General features: G+C 45.9%; 1 protein-coding gene across 1 annotated transcript; it reads left to right on the forward strand.

Annotated features, from left to right (window-relative positions):
- The first annotated feature begins 19,716 nt into the window (after nt 1-19,716).
- LOC122899976 (60S ribosomal protein L34-like) lies at nt 19,717-20,142 on the forward strand. Its single transcript, XM_044238244.1, has one exon. The coding sequence runs from the start codon at nt 19,758-19,760 to the stop codon at nt 20,109-20,111; it is 354 nt and encodes a 117-aa protein (XP_044094179.1). The 5' UTR covers nt 19,717-19,757; the 3' UTR covers nt 20,112-20,142.
- Nucleotides 20,143-22,259: the final 2,117 nt, after the last annotated feature.

Here is a 22,259-nt window from a genome sequence, read left to right on the forward strand (position 1 = left end):
CTGAGACATATGCTTAAATATGTTTAAAAGGCAGCATGATAGTTTAATTAATTAATTTGGCTAAAGTGTATGGACATTAGCCAAAACATGGTATATGATGTCTAGGTCATAGTGTTGAAAAATACCTATTACTGGAGCTAATTGATGTCTCTATTACTTTGGCTGTCTTCTTGGTGTTGTTTGCATTCAGCTGGTAAACATAAGCAAGCACATAAGTCTTCATTGAGCCCAAATGAGAGGATTTATTGAACACACATATATCAGATACCCGTAGGCTCTGTAGGTACTTGTAAGAATCATAAAGCAGAAGATGGACATCTTAGATTCCACCACCTTAGAAACTTTATGCGTTCTCCTCCCTATATTTTTACCCAAATTCAGACAATTCTCTGTGTTTCCCTTGTCCTCTGAAACCCTCTGCTCTTCATTTCCACTGAGGGGGAAATATACATGAAATGTTTACAAGGGTGGGATGAAGAATTCTCTAAGCATGGCCTAATGATGAAAACCCATAAAGAAGTACATGAAATTCCAGCATGTGATCCACACACTCACAAAAATACAAACACATGTCCATGATCAAAGTAAAAAACAGAAAAACAATTGTGACACACAAAAGGGTAACGTGGTTCGATGCTCTTCAGCCCAAAACCACCAGGAGCACCTGTGGGCATTCAAGTTGGATCTATCACCTGTTGCAGTGAGAAAGAACGCACCCCTTTGGGGGCCACAGAACATCTTAATACGAAGGTGTTGGAACCTATGGAACATGGGCTTTGGATGGGAGTTTTAGAGAAGTTCCGTGGAAGTGGGGCCATTCCTGACTGCGTGTTGTCAGGACATGTGGGTGATCCTATGGTTGAGCATCTCAGTGAGTCCACTCTCCAGCAGGCCAGACCAGAGCGAGGAGAGAGCAGTCATGGCGGAGAAGCAGCAGTTGCTCACATTGGCTGACACAGGGAGATACGTGTTACTTTGTGGGTTATGTGGTGCCTTGTTTTTGTCTGTATTGACACAAAGTGATGTCATGGTTTCAGAGTGTCCTTGTCTGACGCTGATGTTCTGTGAGGCTCATGTCCCACAGGAGAAGAATATGGCCAAATGGACATTCACTAGCTTCTGACCACACTGAATCTATGAACTTGGCAAAGAAGAAAGTAAAGCATGAGAGTATCCGTCAGAGGTTTGGGGAAAACTCACCATCATAAAGGTTAATGGGAGTAAACACTGAGATACAATTGTTTTTTAAAGACTTTATTTATTTGAGAGAAAGAGAGAGCAGGAGTGGGGTTAGGTGCAGAGGGAAGGGAGAAGCAGGTTCCCGCTGAGCAAGGAGCCTGATGTGGGGCTCAATCCCAGGACCCTGAGATCATAACCTGAGCTGAAGGCAGACACTTAACTGACTGAGCCACCCAAGCACTCCTGGTATGTAATTTCTAAAGGGTGCTATTGAAAAATGTCTCCACAAATGAAATGTTCTTACATTGTGACACAAACATTTTCTTTAAGTTTATCCTGAGGAGATAATCACACATGTTCTCAAGTATGTTTCTTGACTTGTGGTTTATAAAAACAAAGAACAGAAGTTATGTAAGTGCTATAATCAATATGATGATGGTAGGTATAAATAATAGAACACTTAACAGTCTCAGGGATTATCACCATGTGATTTATACAGAGGGTCAAAATTCATCATGAAAGCAAACCCATGAGGCATCTCATAAGGGATCCCTTTGTGCAGACAGGGAAAGGCAGACTCAGAGAGGAGAAGGAGGTAGTAGGACCAGGGTTCACCCCAAAAGGTTTATCTCAGAGGCCTTGATGACTTGTTGTTCATTGTCTTCTGTCCATCAGGAGGTGGGTATGATGTGTACTCTATGCGAGTTAGCTGTTGCAATGTTCCAGAATGTTCTGTGATGGAAGGCTGCTGGGCTCAGAGCCTAGGAGCACATTAACGAGCAATATGACTCAGCTGTTCAAATCACACTAAAGTCTGTCATCCAGTGGACATCTCGAGGCCTCCAGGGACTCAGGATCAGTTGGCCTCTGGAACTGAAACACAGAGCAAGGGCAACACCCTGGTGACAGGACACTGGCAAGGTCGTGTGGGAGATGGACATGGAGCAGAAATGACAGAGGGAACACAGGTTGATCCTGTGATGAGTGCTGTGTGGAGAAACGTCTTGATATCACAAAAGCAGACACCAGGAGACCTAGCAGGGCCCCTACCACTGGGATCAGTCACATCTACAGGATGCAACAGGCATATGGAAGTGAAACAAAAACACAACTCCACACAGTGCTGTACGATCATAGAACAGGAAAGAGCTCTGGGAAGCTAACAATATGACCATAGAAATGAATAAATGGGTGGATACACTGAATGATTATAGTTGTCCTCCTCAAAGTCATGCAGTCGGGAGAGTGATGGCAGCAGGAGAGAAGACCTGTTTGCTTCTCAGTCAAGTGATTCTAACAAGTTAATTATAGTTGTTTTAAAAAGAATGTCAACTAGGAAGTGAAAACAATTTCAAAAATTTTTCTCCGAGTTTACAGGGCTAAACACACATGCTGAAAGACCCACCCAAATTCTTTTTTTTTTTCCAATTTATTTATTTTCAGAAAAACATTATTCATTATTTTTTCACCACACCCAGTGCTCCATGCAAGCCGTGCCCTCTATAATACCCACCACCTGGTACCCCAACCTCCCACCCCCCCGCCACATCAAACCCCTCAGATTGTTTTTCAGAGTCCATAGTCTCTCATGGTTCACCTCCCCTTCCAATTTACCCAAATTCCCTTCTCCTCTCTAATGCCCCTTGTCCTCCATGCTATTTGTTATGCTCCACAAATAAGTGAAACCATATGATAATTGACTTTCTCTGCTTGACTTATTTCACTCAGCATAATCTCTTCCAGTCCCGTCCATGTTGCTACAAAAGTTGGGTATTCATTCTTTCTGATGGAGGCATAATACTCCATAGTGTATATGGACCACATCTTCCTTATCCATTCATTCGTTGAAGGGCATCTCGGTTCTTTCCATAGTTTGGCGACTGTGGCCATTGCTGCTATAAACATTGGGGTACAGATGGCCCTTCTTTTCACAACATCTGTGTCTTTGGGGTAAATACCCAGGAGTGCAATGGCAGGGTCATAGGGAAGCTCTATTTTTAATTTCTTGAGGAATCTCCACACTGTTCTCCAAAGAGGCTGCACCAACTTGCATTCCCACCCAAATTCTTACCTAGAGCAGAGAAGAGGAGACCCACACCAGGACACATCACAGTGAAATGTCAGAAAGAGAGTGGGAGGGCAGACACCGTGAAGACTCCAAGAGGCAACAACACAGGCCTGGGGGCTGGAGGACATGAGACAAACCTCCCAAATCCTGAGGACAATTCTGTCCAGCACAGAGTCTCTGTCATGTCACTGTGTGACTCAGGGTGAGGGCAGCTTAAAGTCACCTCAGATATGAGAGTTGCTGTTCTATTTTCCGTGTTCCCTTCAACAAGTCACCAGTAGGCAAATTGGGCAAATGAAAGAGAAAACCAAACAAGGAGAGCACATGGGATCCTGGCCACAGGGAGCCCCAGGGAGAGTGGCCAAGGACCCCCAGGAGGAGTTTCAGGGGAGGAAGTCAAGGGGTCAGCCCTGCCCCAGGAGTGCAAGACTGGGGCAAGACTGAGGGCTGCAGGCCAGGTGGCTCATAGACATGAAGATGGGAGAAAAGTGGGTGGGCTTGAACGCATTCATGAAGATTAACAGAGAGGAAGTGGGGGAAGGATTTAAAAGGAGCACAACAGAAACTAAGAAATGAGGGGATAAGATGTTTATTTACTCTGGGGAAAATAAAAAGTTGATTCAGGAAAGGAAACATAATCGTAGTCTATAAAATCCTCAGTTGTGACTAGCATTTCATGGTCATAAATATGCAAACACTGCACAATAAGTTCATCAAAATTATCAAATATTTATATGGGGCAGATGGGAGAGTGTGAAAGAGGAGTCAATTTAGGAAAGATGACGCATAAGCCTGAAGACCAGGAAAGGCATCTGAGAAGCAGGGAACCTAGAGGCACAGAAGCAATAATCAGAGAATCAGCCAGAAGAACTAATGCAGGTGGTCTCTGAGATTCAGGAAATGGGGACATGGAAGCTTCAGGACATCTGTCTTGACATCAAGGACGGCGGAAGCCCAGGGACATTTAGAACTCTGTCTTTGTCCATTTGCTGCAAAGACAACAAGGGGGGGGTGAGATGATGGGTCAGGACGAGTTCTGCATGGAGGCCATAGAGATAGGGCAGGAGCTGGAGGAGTCTTGGGAGCAAGTGTTGAGTTTTTGTGGGATGATTTTGTTTTGGCTTATTTAGTTTTGCTTCATGTGGCTGCATGGGAGTCATCCCAACATGTTTGTAGGAGGAATGGCTGAGTCAGGAGAGAGGGGTTAATGCATGATGGAGATGAGTGAGGGACTACGTGTGCCCACATGGAGGGGAAGCCTGAGACAGGAGAGGTCCCTCCCCTGTCACTGCTTACAAGCTGTGGACACAGGTGGGGAAATGAGTGAAGGAGATGGCGGGAGTGTGCAGTTCTCATCTGAGTTCTTCTTTTCTGATTGAGGAACAAATGAGCTCATCACCTCAGAGAGGGGAGCAGGGATGGAGTAGAGGAGCCTGAGTAGGGAGTAGGAAGTGAGAGGCAGCCCTCTCAGGAGAGTGACAGGGAGCTGACTAGGGAAATGGCATCTGGATAGAGCAGGGCTGGGGGCCCCTGAGCTCTGTGCTCTTCACCTTAGAGAGAGAGAGATAAGCAGCAGGACGATAGATCTAGAAGAAAAGACGATAAAACAGCTCAGATGTAAGAATTACAACCTTTTTACTTTGTCATATACCGCTTCTCCATTTTAATAATTTTTTACAAAAGTAGACATGGCATCATATGTTTTACATCATACATTACATTTTAAGTCATCAGAATCAGAATGTAAATGCTTTATGTTCACTTTAAAAGGGAAGGAGATGCTGGGAAAGTCAGCAGCTCAGGGCACAGAGCTGGAAGCACTGGGCCTGCCTGTCTGAGCTCTGGGCAGGGAACACACAGAGCCTTTGCTCCATGTCTCAGGACCCTGCTCTGTGGGGGGCTAACTGGGGTCTTTTCCTTCTTTTAGGGCATCAACTTTCAAGGTTTCAGTGCAATGTTATTTCTTTTTTTTTAATTTTTTTTATTTATTTATTGTTTAAAATAAACATATAATGTATTTTTATCCCCAGGGGTACAGGTCTGTGAATCACCATGTTTTACACACTTCACACAGTGCAATGTTATTTCTATGTTACATGGCATTTCATGCTGTTTTACTTGGAGAATACGTCCATAAAATTTAGCCCAGCTGCTTCAGAGATAGAAATTCAAAGATAGAATAGTACAGTGAAAGATAATGAGTCCTAAAGTAGAAGAGCAAACCTGGGACTTCATTCACAGGCTGAGGATGATCTGTCAACTGTTAGGGATTTTAAGGTAGTTTATTCTTTGAAAAATTATTCATTCACATACAAGAGAATTCAGTAGATAGAAATATTCAAAAATAAGGAAGTCACATGGTAACCTCTTATCCTTTAGTCACTCAAGTTCTCTACCCAAAATCCATCACAGTCAACCATTGGTCATGTCTCTTATCAGAAAAATACATCTGTGCATTATGTCTACTGTTATATCAGGAAACAAGTTCAGGCCACAGACTGGTAGAAAATATTTGCATATCACATATCTGATAAAGGACTTGTTTTAGAATATTTATAAAATCCTTAAAAAGTAGCTATAAGAGGGGCGCCTGGGTGGCTCAGTGGGTTAAGCTGCTGCCTTCAGCTCAGGTCATGATCTCAGGATCCTGGGATCGAGTCCCGCATCGGGCTCTCTGCTCAGCAGGGAGCCTGCTTCCTCCTCTCTCTCTCTCTGCCTGCCTCTCTGCCTACTTGTGACCTCTCTCTGTCAAATAAATAAGTAAAATCTTTTAAAAAAATTTTTAAAAGTAGCTATAAGAAAATAACTCATTAAAAAATAAAGAAAAATCTGGTCTGCTCAAGAAGATATACTTTTGGGTAATAAGCACATGAAAATTAAGCACATGAAAACATGTTCAGTAGCAGGTGTCATCAGGGAAATGCAAGTGACAACAGTGATCTGCCATCACACACCTGTTAGATGGTAAGAATCCAAACACTGATAGTGTCACCTGCTGATCAGGACAGGGAGCCACAGAAAGCCTCAGTCAATAATGGTGAGAAGACAAAATAACACAGCCGCCATGGGAGACAGCAGGTTCTTATAAAGTCAAATGCACTAAGCACCCAAGCTGCTGATGCCCCTGTAAGGTACTTACTCAAGTCATTTGAGAACTCATGTTTGCACAACAGCCTGCATGCAAATTGTCCCAGCAGAACAGCCCTCACCTGTGGGCTGCACATCCTGACTTCCTTCCAAAGACTACTTTATGGAAGGGGACAAAGCCAAAGAAGGAACTTCACAGGGAGCGTCTGGGTTAGATGACCATAGCCAGTGGGTGAAGGTGAACTTCATCCGTGATGAGCGAGTGATCACTGTATGTTCTTGCTATGTTGTGTGGAGAACGGCCTGCCCAGGTGTGGTGTTCCCAAACCCCACAGCCTCAGTCAGCCTGATTCACAATGAAAAACAGTCTACAAAGTACCCAAACCATCTCCTCAAACATGTCAGGGTCATGAAAAACAGGGACAGTCTGAGACATGGTCACAGCCAGAGGAGCCTGAAGAAGCCATGATGGGACTCAATGCGGTAACTTGGATGGGATCTGGGAAGAGAAAACAAAACCATGAAAGTAAGTCCCATGTGGAGATCAGTAGTAATTACATGATTACTACTGTGATTAGCACATAATTAGCTGTGACAAATGCATGACAGATTGGTGTTAAAGACAGGATGGGGTGCCTGGGTGGCTCAGTGGGTTGAAGCCTTTGCCTTAGCTCAGGTCATGATCTCAGGTTCCTGGGATTGAGCCCTGCATCAGGCTCTCTGCTCAGTGGGGAGCCTGCTTCCTCCTGCCTCTCTGCCTACTCATGATCTCTGTCAAATAAATAAATAAATAAATAATATTTTAAAAAAAAAAAAAAAGGGCACCTGAATGTGGAGGAGTACACAGGACTCTACACTAACTTTGTCACTTCTCTGTAAATCTCCAACTATTCTAAGATAAATGAGTGTCTCTTGTGAAATAGCCCTCAGAGAGGGAATAGATGCTGGAGGAACAAGGATCTACTCTCCGGTTTTCCTGGACTTGCCATCCAGGATCTAGAAAGAGAGGTTGTGGGGAAGACAGATGGAAACTCAGATTCAGGGCAGGGCTCCAGAGCGCTCCTCTCCTCAGATTCCTGCCTTACCCATGCCCTTGTCCCCAGGGCTGCTCAGAAGGCCTCCTCTTCCCCCCAGGATGCCCAGCCTACAGGTCCTCCATCTGGACCTGACTCAGCTCAGCCCACTGCGCTCCCTGGCGGTGAAGGGCCGGAGTGCAGCAGACCAACGTGTGGCCACAGGGCTGAGGGCAGGAGACCTGAGGGCCCTTTGGGCTTCTCCCTGAGGACCTCCCCAGGGTCTCCTTCGGCTCCCAGCAGGGCAGTACCCTAGGGGGAATCCCCATATAGTGTCAGGTCCCCAGTCTGAATTGTCTCCCCAAATACACACTGACACAGGTGCTTTCTCCCCATTGAAGGACCACAGACTCTGTCCTCAGGGAGAAACCAACCTTCAGGCCACAACAGCTGGCTCCCAGGTCCACAGTGGACCCCACACACATACTGGGTGCGCTCAGGCTCCTCCTGGGACCTTGACCCTGGAGTCCTGTCACTTGTTCCTGCTGCTGCTTCAGGGCTAACGGGTCCTCCTCCAGGGAACAAAGTCTGGAGTGTCAATTCCTAAAATCAGGTAGAAGGAGGGGAAAAGGAGGCGGAACTGCTCCCCTGGGTGATGGCCTGGATCCTGGGATGCTCCTGGAGGAGTGAGCAGAGGGAGGAAGTAGTGACATTAGGGGGTGGAAGCCAACAAGAGTGCAGGAGGAGGAACCAGGGACGAGAGTGTCAGGGGAAGGAGTCATCTTAGGGGACTCTTGTGGGGTCAGGAGGGGTCCTGTCAGGAAGAGGCACAGAGGCTTCTGGCTGGGGCTCTGGTGGAATCAAGGAACTGAGAGAAGGGGAGAGCAAGGCCTGTGCACCCTGAAGGGCCAGCCCTGGTTTCTGATTCTGGAGTTTCCAGATTCCCACTCCCTGGGCTACGGTTTCATAGTCACCTGCCATCCATCCCTGTTTCACAGCCTCTGCCACCTGGAAACATTCTCCACTTGTGAAGACAGTGGAAACCGGTCTTCACAGTGTGAAGGAAGTGTGAAGGAAGAGCAGCCACAGGGCCTCAGACAGGGAGGTCCCAGCACTGGAGCCATGGAGATGCAATTCTGGAGCTCAGGGGCAGCACATGAGATGAAGGCTGGATATGGTACAAGGAGATCAGCCAAGACTCAGAGCCCAGGGTCCTGCCTCACATTTCCCCCAGGACCCAGACGTGTCCTCTCCCCTCTCCCCAGGCCTGCAGAACCCATGCCTCTGAACACTATGCCCAAGGTGGCCAAGGAGGGAAGTCCCTGTGCAGGGTCAGATCCCACCTTTTGGAACCTTGAGAGTGGCCCCCGTCTCCCACCTGGAGAGCCCAGGACCCTGCCATGCTGCCTCTTCTACCCCTTGCTACCCTTGTAGACACAGGACCCTGCTGTCTGCCTCCCTTAGGCCTGGCTTCTTGCCCCTGCAAACTGGGAAATGACAGACTCTGCTCTTGTTGCATCTACAGATCCCACATTCTCATTTCTGTACATGGTCACTCGGGGGAAGAGAATCCTGACATCTCCTGTGATTGCTTCTCTAAGCCATGAGGACCCACAGGTTTGATGTGTGTTACTAATCTCCAAATATTTGGGAACTTTCCAGAGATCTTCACGCTATGCATTTCTTTTTTTTTTTTTTATAATCATATTCTATGCCTTTATTGTATTTAATCTTATTTTTTTGTATACATGTAAGTTTTTTTTTTCCTCCCAATTTATTTATTTTCAGAAAAACAGTATTCATTATTTTTTCACCACACCCAGTGCTCCATGCAAGCCGTGCCCTCTATAATACCCACCACCTGGTACCCCAACCTCCCACCCCCCCGCCACTTCAAACCCCTCAGATTGTTTTTCAGAGTCCATAGTCTCTCATGGTTCACCTCCCCTTCCAATTTACCCAAATTCCCTACTCCTCTCTAACGCCCCTTGTCCTCCATGCTATTTGTTATGCTCCACAAATGAGTGAAACCATATGATAATTGACTCTCTCTGCTTGACTGATTTCACTCAGCATAATCTCTTCCAATCCCGTCCATGTTGCTACAAAAGTTGGATATTCGTCCTTTCTGATGGAGGCATAATACTCCATAGTGTATATGGACCACATCTTCCTTATCCATTCATCCGTTGAAGGGCATCTTGGTTCTTTCCATAGTTTGGCGACTGTGGCCATTGCTGCTATAAACATGGGGGTACAGATGGCCCTTCTTTTCACGACATCTGTATCTTTGGGGTAAATACCCAGGAGTGCAATTGCAGGGTCATAGGGAAGCTCTATTTTTAATTTCTTGAGGAATCTCCACACTGTTCTCCAAAGAGGCTGCACCAACTTGCATTCCCACCAACAGTGTAAGAGGGTTCCCCTTTCTCCACATCCTCTCCAACACATGTTGTTTCCTGTTTTGTTAATTTTGGCCATTCTAACTGGTGTAAGGTGATATCTCAATGTGGTTTTAATTTGAATCTCCCTGAGGGCTAATGATGATGAGCATTTTTTCATGTGTCTGATAGCCATTTGTATTTCTTGATTGGAGAAGTGTCTGTTCATATCTTCTGCCCATTTTTTGATGTGTTTGTCTGTTTCGTGTGGGTTGAGTTTGAGGAGTTCATTATAGATCCTGGATATCAACCTTTTGTCTGTACTGTCATTTGCAAATATCTTCTCCCATTCCGTGGGTTGCCTCTTTGTTTTTTTGACTGTTTCCTTTGCTGTGCAGAAGCTTTTGATTTTGATGAAGTCCCAGAAGTTTATTTTCGCTTTTGTTTCCTTTGCCTTTGGAGACGTATCTTGAAAGAAGTTGCTGTGGCTGATATCGAAGAGATTACTGCCTATGTTCTCCTCTAAGATTCTGATAGATTCCTGTCTCACGTTGAGGTCTTTTATCCATTTTGAGTTGATCTTTGTGTACGGTGTAAGAGAATGGTCGAGTTTCATTCTTCTACATATAGCTGTCCAGTTTTCCCAGCACCATTTATTGAAGAGACTGTCTTTTTTCCACTGTATATTTTTTCCTGTTTTGTCGAAGATTAATTGACCATAGAGTTGAGGGTCCATATCAGGGCTCTCTACTCTGTTCCACTGGTCTATGTGTCTGTTTTTATGCCAGTACCATGCTGTCTTGGTGATCACAGCTTTGTAATAAAGCTTGAAATCAGGTAAGGTGATGCCGCCAGCTTTTTTTTTGTTTTTCAACATTTCCTTAGCGATTCGGGGTCTCTTCTGATTCCATACAAATTTTAGGATTATTTGCTCCAGCTCTTTGAAGAATGCCGGTGGAATTTTGATCGGAATGGCATTAAAAGTATAGATTGCTCTAGGCAGTATAGACATTTTAACAATGTTTATTCTTCCGATCCAAGAGCATGGAATGGTCTTCCATCTTTTTGTGTCTTCTTCAATTTCTTTCATGAGTGTTCTATAGTTCCTCAAGTATAGATCCTTTACCTCTTTAGTTAGGTTTATTCCCAGGTATCTTATGGATCTTGGTGCTATAGTAAATGGAATCGATTCTCTAATTTCCCTTTCTGTATTTTCATTGTTAGTGTATAAGAAAGCCACTGATTTCTGCACATTGACTTTGTATCCTGCCACGCTGCTGAATTGCTGTATGAGTTCTAGTAGTTTGGGGGTGGAGTCTTTTGGGTTTTCCATATAAAGAATCATGTCATCTGCGAAGAGAGAGAGTTTGACTTCTTCATTACCAATTTGGATACCTTTTATTTCTCTCTGTTGTCTGATTGCTGTTGCTAGGACTTCTAATACTATGTTGAATAAGAGTGGTGAAAGTGGGCATCCTTGTCTTGTTCCTGATCTCAACGGGAAGGCTGCAAGCTTTTTCCCATTGAGGATGATATTTGCTGTGGGTCTTTCATAGATAGATTTGATGAGGTTCAGGAATGTTCCCTCTATCCCTATACTTTGAAGCGTTTTAATCAGGAACGGATGTTGGATTTTGTCAAATGCTTTTTCTGCATCAATTGAGAGGACCATGTGGTTCTTCTCTCTTCTCATATTAATTTGTTGTATCACATTGATTGATTTACGAATGTTGAACCATCCTTGTAGCCCAGGGATGAATCCCACCTGATCATGGTGGATAATCTTTTTAATGTGTTGTTGGATCCTGTTGGCTAGGATCTTGTTGAGAATCTTAGCATCCATATTCATCAGTGATATTGGTCTGAAATTCTCCTTTTTGGTAGGGTCCTTGCCTGGTTTGGGGATCAGAGTAATGCTGGCTTCATAGAAAGAGTCTGGAAGTTTTCCTTCTGCTTCAATTTTTTGAAACAGCTTCAGGAGAATAGGTGTTATTTCTTCTTGGAAGGTTTGGTAGAATTCCCCAGGGAATCCGTCAGGTCCTGGGCTCTTGTTTTTTGGGAGATTTTTGATCACTGCTTCAATCTCGTTATTAGATATCGGTCTATTCAGGTTGTCGATTTCTTCCTGGTTCAATTTTGGTAGTTTATATTTTTCCAGGAATGCATCCATTTCATCTAAGTTGCTAAGCTTATTGGCATATAACTGTTCGTAATAACTTCTGATGATTGTTTCTACTTCCTTGGTGTTAGTTGTGATCTCTCCCTTTTCATTCATAATTTTATTAATTTGGGATTTCTCTCTTTTCTTTTGGATTAGTGTAGCCAGTGGCTTATCGATCTTATTGATTCTTTCAAAAAACCAGCTTCTAGTTTCATTGATACGTTCTACTGTATCTCTGGTTTCTCCCTCATTGATCTCAGCTCTAATCTTGATGATTTCCCTTCTTATGTGTGGAGTTGGTTTGATTTGTTGTTGATCCTCCAGTTCTTTAAGGTGTAGAGACAGCTGGTGTGTTCTGGATTTTTCAATTTTTTTGAGCAAGGCTTGGATGGCTATATATTTTCCCCTTAGGACCGCCTTTGCTGTATCCACTACATAATCCTTAAAGGGACTATCCACCAAGATGATCTAACAATTGTAAATATCTATGCTCCCAATATGGGAGCAGCCAATTACTTAAGAAAACTGTTAACCAAGATAAAGAGTCATATTGATATGAATACACTAATCGTAGGTGATCTTAACACGCCTCTTTCAGAATTAGACAGATCATCGAAGCAGAAAATCAATAAAGAAACAAGAGCATTGAATGACACATTGGACCAGATGGACCTCATAGATATATACAGAACATTCCACCCTAAAACAGCAGAATACTCATTCTTCTCAAGTGCACATGGAACCTTCTCCAGAATAGACCACATACTGGGTCACAAATCAGGACTCAGCCGATACCAAAAGACTGAGATTATTCCCTGCATATTATCAGATCACAATGCTTTGAAACTGGAGCTCAATCACAAGGAAAAGTTCCGAAGGAACTCAAACACCTGGAAGCTAAAGACCACCTTGCTTAAGAATGCTTGGATCAACCAGGAGATCAAAGAAGAACTGAAACAATTCATGGAAACCAATGAGAATGAAGACACTTCGGTCCAAAACCTATGGGATACGCTATGCATTTCTAATTGCGTTCACAGAGTATAGTCTATGATCTCACTGCCTTTACATTTACTGAGATATATTTTATGGTCAATCCTTGGTCTATTTTAAGTCACAGTATAGGTAAAGTCCTCTAATCCTTACTAGTTCTCTATCCTTACTAGTTACTTGTCTGGGGTTTTTTGGGGGGAGGGGTTTTGAAGTTCTGTTTGATTAGTTTCTCTCTAATCTTTTTTTCTGTGATTTTTGGACTGGGTAATTTCTATGGATTTATGTTTAACCTCATTCATTCTTCATTCTCCCTTCCCAGGCCTTCAGTGGCGTTTACCCACCAAACTTTTATTGCACTTTTTTTTCCTTTTCAGTTCTAGAATTCCTGTTTGGTCTTCTTTGTACACTCCCCTTCTTCATTCAGATTTCCTTTCTCCTCACCATTTAAAAATAAGATTTTCTTATACTCTTTCAATACATACTTATTCAACCCTTTGAACACATTTCCTGAAATGCATGGGAGCCTTCATTTCTGATTCCAACATATGAGAACACAGGGAATACATTTGTTTACTTTCTTAAGATGCGTTTCTCAAAGGTCTTTCTTTGCATGTCTGCTAATATGTATTTTCAAAGTGGACATGAGTTTTATGTTTAAGCAAATGGGGAATCTACTTTATTTTTTGATGTTTGCGTGTTCCCTAGAAGTGTGTCACTTGCATGGGCCCCACTATGACCTGATCCCCTGCAGAGCTGACAGCTGTTGTCTGTGCCTGTCTCAGCTGCTTGAGCAAGCTGCCCTCCATCTCGGTGACTTAGTGGTCAATCCCATATGTGCAGTTTGTACTCATATTTCAGTTGCCTTGTTCCTGGGATTTCCCCTAAACTTCCAAATGCCCTGCCAGCCACCAAGTCTGACCTTTGATACATTCATCCAGTATGGTTTTATTTTTTTTTAAAGATTTTATTTATTTATTTATTTGAAGAGAGATCACAAGTAGGTAGAGAGGCAGGCAGAGTGAGAGAGAGGGAAGCAGGCTCCCTGCTGAGCAGAGAGCCCAATGCGGGACTCGATTCCAGGACCCCGAGATCATGACCCGAGCCGAAGGCAGCAGCTCAATCCACTGAGCCACCCAGGCTCCCCTGGTTTTATTTTTTAAGTAAGCTCTACATCCATCATGAGGCTTGAACTCATGACCACAGAACAAAAGTCACGTGCTCCATCCACTGAGTCAGCCAGCCACCCCTCGGCCAAGAGAATTGTGTCTTTAATGCTCAACTTCCCTCTGGTTCTTTCTGCTTTTTTGGCAGTGTTTCCTGAGAGTCCCCCAACCCTGCAGGGTGTAGTGGTCATGCAGGGACTTTGTATTCAACTTTCTGCTGCTCCCTCACTTTCAAATTTTCCCTTTGAATTGTCCAGCTCCTTGGCACCATGACTGTTGTCATCAGCCCCCATGAGCTACTGGGACTGCATGCTGGGGAAGGGGCGACATCTACAGGAAAGAAGGCCACAGACTTGCTCTTTTTGCCCATCCTAGTGGTAGTTATTCAAGATTAAAGTTCTCTCATATTTATCTGTCTTCATTTATCTCTCAGTGACTTCAAATATTTATTAAATTACTTAGTTTTTAAGTAGGTATGATGCCCAGTGTGGAGCCCAACCTGGGGCTTGAACTCATAACACTGAGATCAAGCCATGAGTTGAGATCGAGAGTCAGATGCTTAACTGACTGAGTTACCCAGATGCCCCTCAGATATTTATTTTTAATATTTTTCCCCGGTTTTCACAAGTGTCTTCTGGGGAAGAACTGAGTCAAGCCCTTCCTCCTGCCATTACCAGAAGTCTCACTTGAGAGAGGATTTGGGGTGAAGAGGTCACAGCCCATGATGTGATCTTGTGAGACCAGTGAGGGTTTAGGCACTTGGGATTCTGTATTCAGTTTTCTCCAACTGAAATACATGGTGGCCTGGGATCTGGGCTCACAGCTGACCTGACAGAACCCACAATGACAAAGAAGGATGCGCCCGTCCCACCTCCCATCTGACTCCTTCTTTATTGTGGAAACAACACGTACCACACGTGAGAATTTTCTTACATTATCCGCATCAAGTCCCCAGAGAAGCAGCTACATTTAAAGGGAGGTCTGGAGGTGCCTGGGTGGCTCAGTGGGTTAAGCCTCTGCCTTCAGCTCAGGTCATGATCTCTGGGTCCTGGGATCAAGCCCCTCATCAGGCTCTCTGCTCAGCAGGGAGCCTGCTTCCCCTGCTTCTCACTCTGCCTGCCTCTCTGCCTATTTGTGATCTCTCTGTCATAAATAAATAAAAATTTAAAAAAAAATAAAGGGAGGCCTGGGGAGTATGGACTTAAATCTGAAACGAGCTCTGCCTTGTTCTCCGTCCTTCTCAGAATGAGGAACTGACCATGACTGTCCCCAGTCTGACAACTGCTACAGCCTTCCTCAGTGAGACGCTTTATTACTCCATGTGCTCTGGGCATTGGAACTGAAAGCTTCTCTCTGAGTCCGACAGCTCGAGCCCTTGGAGATGTACGTGCATCTGAGTGACCAGACCCTCCTGAGTACCACTTGTTCTACCACAGAACAGCTTGGGATTTCTCATTTCATCAGGGTCTTCTCACATTCTCAGAGGGTGCAGAATGTCCTCCGTGGGAAGTGAAAATGGCGCATCTTCTTGAGGGTGCAGCTCGTATCCTAGGCCTTAGCAAACTGCACAGACCGTGGGTGGGCGGAGAGGGTGCTCATCGGCGTTCTCCCCAAACCACTGGCCACGGAGGAACTGGGCAACCGATGTGCCAGCTGATAACGAGGCATGGTTCACTGCTGGAGCAGCAACGTGTTCCCAAGGGGGAAATGCAAGGAAGCCCCACAGCCCTGCACCGTGGATGGGAACGTGCTCACAGCCCATAGCAGGGGACACTCTGTGCAGCTATGGTGACACCGATACACAGAAGACACACAGAGTGAAGGGGACTGAAGCACAGAGGTTCCTGGGCTTTCATGAATGGAACTGCCTGAGTGTCAGGCCATTTGCTTGGATACTGCATTCTGAAGGGCACATCACCTGGTGAAACCCCTTATAGAGAAGGTTGGGAAAATGAGACTAACATTTCATCTTTATGTCCTGGAGAATGAACTTCAGGAACAGCAGCAGACTCAGGATCCTCACAGAGTGGGCAAACCTGCTAGAACTTCAGCAGCTGCCCCGGGACAATGTTCCCCAGAGTGTGATCTCCAAGCACCTGGAGCACCACTCAGAACCCAAATTCTCGAGCTCTGCCCCAGAGGACCTGCAGCGGGTTCTCTGTGGGTGGACCAGGAATCCATACTGTCATCAAGCACCCAGGTTCTTGTACCTGTGCAGTGTCAGAACTGCTGGCGGGGGTGGGAAATCTGGGTGGGACTGTGGACTGGAAATGAAATGATGACCCATAGCACCTAGAACACATGTGCTGAGTCTTCTACCAGGAACCAGGGGCAAAACCACTAGATATGCAAGACCACAGATGTCCTAATGTCCTTGAGGATCCCCTGATTGGATGGCAGGGAGTCAGCCACAAGGGTTTCTTCATGAATGCCCAGTATAGGCCCAACACAGTTCTGGGGATGAGCACATTTCTGAGCAGGTGTCAGGAGAGGCCCCGGGGAAGCCTGTCCAGTTCAGGGGTGCCGGCTCAGCTGATCCTTGTACCACTGAACCTAAAGAATGAGACTATGTTCCCTGTGAAAGAATGCTGACTAGTAAATGATGGCCTCTTTAACTTTTAAAGAGCCCACCTCCTCCTCCTTGCTCTTCAAGTTCACTCCTTCCATCTGGGGATTTTCGTCTGGGGAAGTTTGGTGGCTGGGATGATGAGTGCCCAGGACTGTCACCTGGTGACACTCATAGCCCAGATGCCCTCCTTCTGGCAGAGAAATCCTCACCTGTCTCCTCACCAACCCTCAAGCCACCTTCAGAAGGCAGTGTCCCTAGTATGGCTGAGCCACCATCCAGTGGTGGGTCCCAGAGGAGCAGCCCTCCTGACCTTGCACACAGAGGCTGGAGTTGAATCTCTGGGGATGAGCAGGTGGTCCCAGCAGAGAGCCTCTCAGAGTCCCATGTGTCCATCCTCAGGGACCAGGAGCTTGGGGTGAGCAGCGTTCCTGGTCCAGAACCCCATCTACTGCTAGAGAAAGAGACTGAAGGTCAGAGCTGCACCAGATGCAAATCAGAGCCCCAGATCCTACCCCATTTCTACTCGGAGCATGGCCCCCTCCCCCACCAGACGTCTCCTCTCCCAGGCCTCGTGGTGCCAGTGTCTGTCTGCTCTACATCCAGGGACCCCGGGGACCCAGGTGCTGGGCGGGAGGAAGTGCTGGGGTGGCAGCAGGACAGGCCGGGGTAAGTAGCCTCCAGCAGCAAAGATCCCCTGGGCCATGCTGGGTTCTGGCCAAACAGCCGCCAGGTAGTGTGATAGGAAGACCAGAATTGTTTTGCCTGAGTATCTGTTTCCTTGTCACAAGGTCTGTGTGCTAGAATCTGCCTTGAATGTGTCATCTTTAGGAGCACATGTGATTGTGCACGGAAGGACCTGGTTCCAGAAGCTGCCAGTGTATTCTCACCACTCTCACATGGCCACATGGAAGAGTCACTCTAGCTGTCCTTCCCTGTCCCTGCTGTGGCTGTCTGTGCTTTCTGTTGCCCCTGGTCACCTGTGTCCTGGAAGCATGGGATCCTCCTGCTGACATGAAGTCAAAGGTCAATAATGCCTAATGCTAGATCCCAGTGCCGAGCTCTCTCCCCTCCCTCAACTCTTCGGTAGGCCTTTTATCATCTCCCATCCTCACAAGGAGGATGAGCAGTATAGTCAGAGTAGTTAAGATCAGAGAGACAGAGGAGCAATGCATAACTTTTACTACTCTATATTGTTATATTTCTTCTGTTTTATTAGTAGCAAGTGTTGCAAATTTATTACTGTATCTAATTATAAATTAAGCTTTTTCTCAGGTGTGTATGTAGAGGAAACCTCCTAATAGGACTGATAAACAAGATTCTTGCAGTGTTTTTATGTTTAGAATATAGCAGTTTACTATTTTATAATGCTTGTGCTAATGCAAAATGAATAAACATTTTAGAATTGCTTATTTTTTAATTTGTTAATTTGAGAGAGAGAGAGAGCTTATGAGAAGGGGGGAGGGGCAGAAAGACAGGAAAAAGCAGACTCCACGCTGAGCAGGGAGACCAACACAGGCCTCGATTTCAAGACCCTGAGATGACCTGAGCTAAAGGCAGGTGCTTAAATGACTAAGCTTCCCAAGTGTCCCATCCTTCAGAATTTCTAAAAGGAAGGAATAGAGTTTCACTAGAGCCCAAGTAAGGACAGCTGCTGGGGACATACAATCCTCACAATAATGAGAGTATGGGGGTGTGGGGAAGAACATTCAGGGCAGGGTTATACATGTTTTTACAGAAAGAATTATAAGCCATCGTGATAAAAAACATTCCGGAATGTTACAAACTTGGGGCGCCTGGGTGGCTCAGTTGGTTAAGCGGTTGCCTTCAGCTCAGGTCATGATTCCAGGGTCCTGGGATTGAGCCCCGCATCAGGCTCCCTGGAAGCAGGAGAGAATGCTTCTCTCTCTCCCTCCGCCTGCTGTTCTGCTTACTTGTGCTCTCTTTCTGTCAAATAAATAAGTAAAATTTTTTAAAAATGTTACAAACTTGAACTATTCTTTTAGTATGTGCAAGGTTGCAGCAGTCTAGGTATAGGAGCAGAACTTAGGGAGATTTTTACCCATTTTCCCCAAGTTTTTATTTGAATTCCAGTTAGTTAACATACAGCATAATATTAGTTTCAAGTATGCATATAGTGATTCAATATTTCCTTTCAACCCTCAGTGCTCATCACAAGTGCCCTCCTCAATCCCCATAACCAATTTAACTCATCGCCCAACCTACCTTCCCTCTGGTGACCATCAGTTTGTTCTCTCTAGTTAAGAATTTTTCTTTTGGATTATTTGCTAACAAATCAGATGCACAATGTGTGCTCAGGCAGAAATAGAGCCCCTGCTTTGAAGTTCGGTTAAGTCCTTCTGACCTTGGCAAATATTAGAGTATATATAGCTTCATTGCGAGCCTAGAAATGAGCCCATGATTATTAAAAGTTCCAAATTTCCTTTATCAGTAGTTCTAAAGTCAATAATAGTGCAAGCCACCACAGATCTGTCCAAATTTAGACAAGACAGCATAGGGTTCCCCGCCTCCTAAAATCCAGCATCTTTCTCCCTCTGCAGCACGGGGTGGCATTTTGCTCTATGAGATACTACAAACCACACACAGGAATGCAGGGCCTCCCAACAATAGCGAAAGGCACTTTCCTTGTGCTGCTCACAGGAGCGCACTGAAACCATGCCCCAAAGCAATCCTGAGGTGGCAACTAGCAGACAATGTGAAGCTGGGTTTCCAGAGAACTGCTTCTCCCCGGGGAGCTAGTGTTTCTTTGCAGACCCCATTCACACATCCACCAGCTGTCCTGCAGAAGCCTGGGCCCAAGGTGTGAACACGGGAGGTACTCTACGTGCATGTCTGTTCAGTGTGTATGCGCCACGTGTTCGACTGGAAGCTCGTTGGCTAGGAGCGACAGAAGGGGATGGACCTTAAATGTCTGAGGTCTTGACGGAGAACCCCCACTGAGGAGCACCCCCTTTCAGCTATCTGGCAGTCAGGTTGTGGTCACAATGTCCCCCACAGAGAAGAGTCAAGTTTGTTGTGCCTGCAGAAAGCAGGGGCTTGTCCTGATCTGAGCTGTGTCTCTAAAATAAAAATAATTCGGCACTTCCGCTTTCCTCTTCCGGGGACGGCTTCCGTAGGCATTCAGAATGGTCCAGCGTTTGACCTACCGTCGTAGGCTGTCCTACAATACAGCCTCTAATAAAACTAGGCTGTCCCGAACCCCAGGTAATAGAATCGTTTACCTTTATACCAAGAAGGTTGGGAAAGCACCAAAATCTGCATGTGGCGTGTGCCCAGGCCGACTTCGAGGAGTTCGTGCTGTGAAGCCTAAAGTGCTTATGAGGTTGTCTAAAACGAAAAAACACGTAAGCAGGGCCTACGGTGGTTCCATGTGTGCCAAGTGTGTTCGTGACAGGATCAAGCGTGCTTTCCTTATCGAGGAGCAGAAAATCGTTGTGAAAGTGTTGAAGGCACAAGCACAGAGTCAGAAAGCTAAATAAAAAAATGAAGCTGTTTTGAGTAATAAAAAAATCCCAAAGGCAAAAAAATAAAATAAAATAAAATAAAAATAATTCTGAGGTTTCCTTCCCCTGTAGGCATTCTGAAGCATCATTGGAGAGGACATGCATAGTTGACAGATTTTTTTTTTTTTCTTTGACAGAGAGAGAGAGATCACAAGCAGACCAGGGGGGGGGGGAGCAGTCTTCCTGCTCAGCAGGGAGCCTGATTCGGAGCTTGATCTCAGGACCCTGGGATCACAACCTGAGCTGAAGGTAGAGATTTAACCCACTGAGCCACTCAGGTGCCCCTAGTTGACTGATTATTATACACCCAGACCTGTCACCCCAACGCTGGGACCTCAGGACCCACCCAAAAGAAAACATTGATATAGGCCCACACTTTGGAGTTACTGAGGCCTTAGTGTCTGTTGATGCTCTCCCTTCCCTGGAGTGACTTTAATAAAACCTCTGCTCTGCTTTACTCTGCTTTCACTGTCCTGTGCTTCTACTGTGGCAGCAAAACTAACTGAGACTTCTTTCCTTTTCCAAGTAACTCTCCCCAACACAACTTTCTTCATTAACAGTCATGTTTCCCCACTCTTTCTATCAATATGCATATAATCTCAACCCCAACAATTATTTTTAAAAAAAAAAGTTCTTGTCCCTTTCAGAAGGCCAATATGAAGCTCGCCCTCCCATCTGCTCTTCAAATAAACCCTTTCCTGCTGCATCCTGACATCTCAGGGATCAGCTCTGCTGGCCTTGGAGCAGATGGATGTGGGTTCAGTGACAAAATGTCCAGTGCTGGACTCTTCTTCCTAGGCTCCTGTGTTAGGAAGCTGGACACCAAACTGTGCAGAGTCCAGTCAGGCCTGATATCTCCTCATAAAATGGCTTTGTTCAGGATGGACAGCACATGGATTCCCTTGGTGGCTCTGGGAGTGACATAGCCCTCGGTGATTCAGGCTTGGAGATGCTGCAGCCAAGAAGATGCTCCCAGGGCCCTTCCTGTGCTCCAGGAAGACACTGCAGGTCACCTCTTCCAGAAGGTTCCATCTAGCTGGCCCAGTCACCCTGACTGCCGCCCAAGGTAATTCTTTCATGCTTCAGTAATTCTCACCTTGCATTGACCTGTGACAGGAGGACGATGTGGTGAGGAGTATGCAAAGGACTAGAGAGAGCAGAGGGGTCGTTCAGGAGGGAGAAGGTGGACATAGGCCTCCAGTACAGAGCCCCCCAGCTGTGGTCTCCTGACCTGTCCCTGCATGCACTCTCCTCCTGCCCCATCTCTTCTCCACACAGCGCCCCAGAGGCCTTACTCCACAAGGACTCTCACCCTCACTCTCTGTTCCCCACACCAGGCCAGGAGGGCTCCCCCAGATGGCCTCTGGCCTCCTCTCCCCTCCCTCCCACCTGGTTTCCCTTCAGCCACGAGAGCAGGCAGTGGTTCAGCCACAGTCACATGCCAGGCACGGTTCTGAGTACGTCACAGCTGATCCTTATAGCATAAACCACGGGACAGGGGATGAGGCTGAGGCGTCCATGGGTAGGGAACGTGTTCAGGTCCAGCAGCTCAGCAGGTGGTTGGGAACATTCTGGAATCCAGGTGGTCAAGGTACAGGCCTGCCCAATTAAGCTCCATGCTGCTAAAACCAGCCACTTCCCTGTGCTCGGTCCATCCTGAGAACCTGGCTACTGTCCAGTAGGCAGGACTCTCCCCAGCTGCTGGCCTCGATCCACCATCCCTCCTCTGTCAGCTCCTGTCCGTCCTGGGGGCTCAGTTCACATGTCCCCTCTCAGAGAGGAGGTCCTGAGCTGCTCCTAGGATGGGGTCCTTGTTCTAGGTTCCAGCTGCCTGTCTCCTCAGGCTGAATATTGAATATATAAACACACTGAGCCTGTTTCATCTGCTCACAGCTGCACCCCCTTGCCTAGAGGATATCAGGCCCCAGATAGAGATCAGCAGGTCTCTATCTCAAGTTAATTAGCCTCATCAGAAAGGACTCTGGGAGAACCTCACATTTCAGGTGTTGGTGGGCTGGAGGAATCACATCAGCCTTCCTACTGAAAACAGTCATTTTGTGTTTGTTTTTATGCTGATGGGATACACCTTGCTCATGACAAGAGTTCAGATATTTGAAGGGTGCC

This window comes from Neovison vison, chromosome 1 (genome assembly GCF_020171115.1).
Source record: "Neovison vison isolate M4711 chromosome 1, ASM_NN_V1, whole genome shotgun sequence".
NCBI lineage: Eukaryota > Metazoa > Chordata > Mammalia > Carnivora > Mustelidae > Neogale > Neogale vison.

Coding starts and splice junctions, on each gene's coding strand:
- LOC122899976 (XM_044238244.1), top strand. CDS start 19,758: ATGGTCCAGCGTTTGACCTACCGTCGTAGGCTGTCCTACAATACAGCC.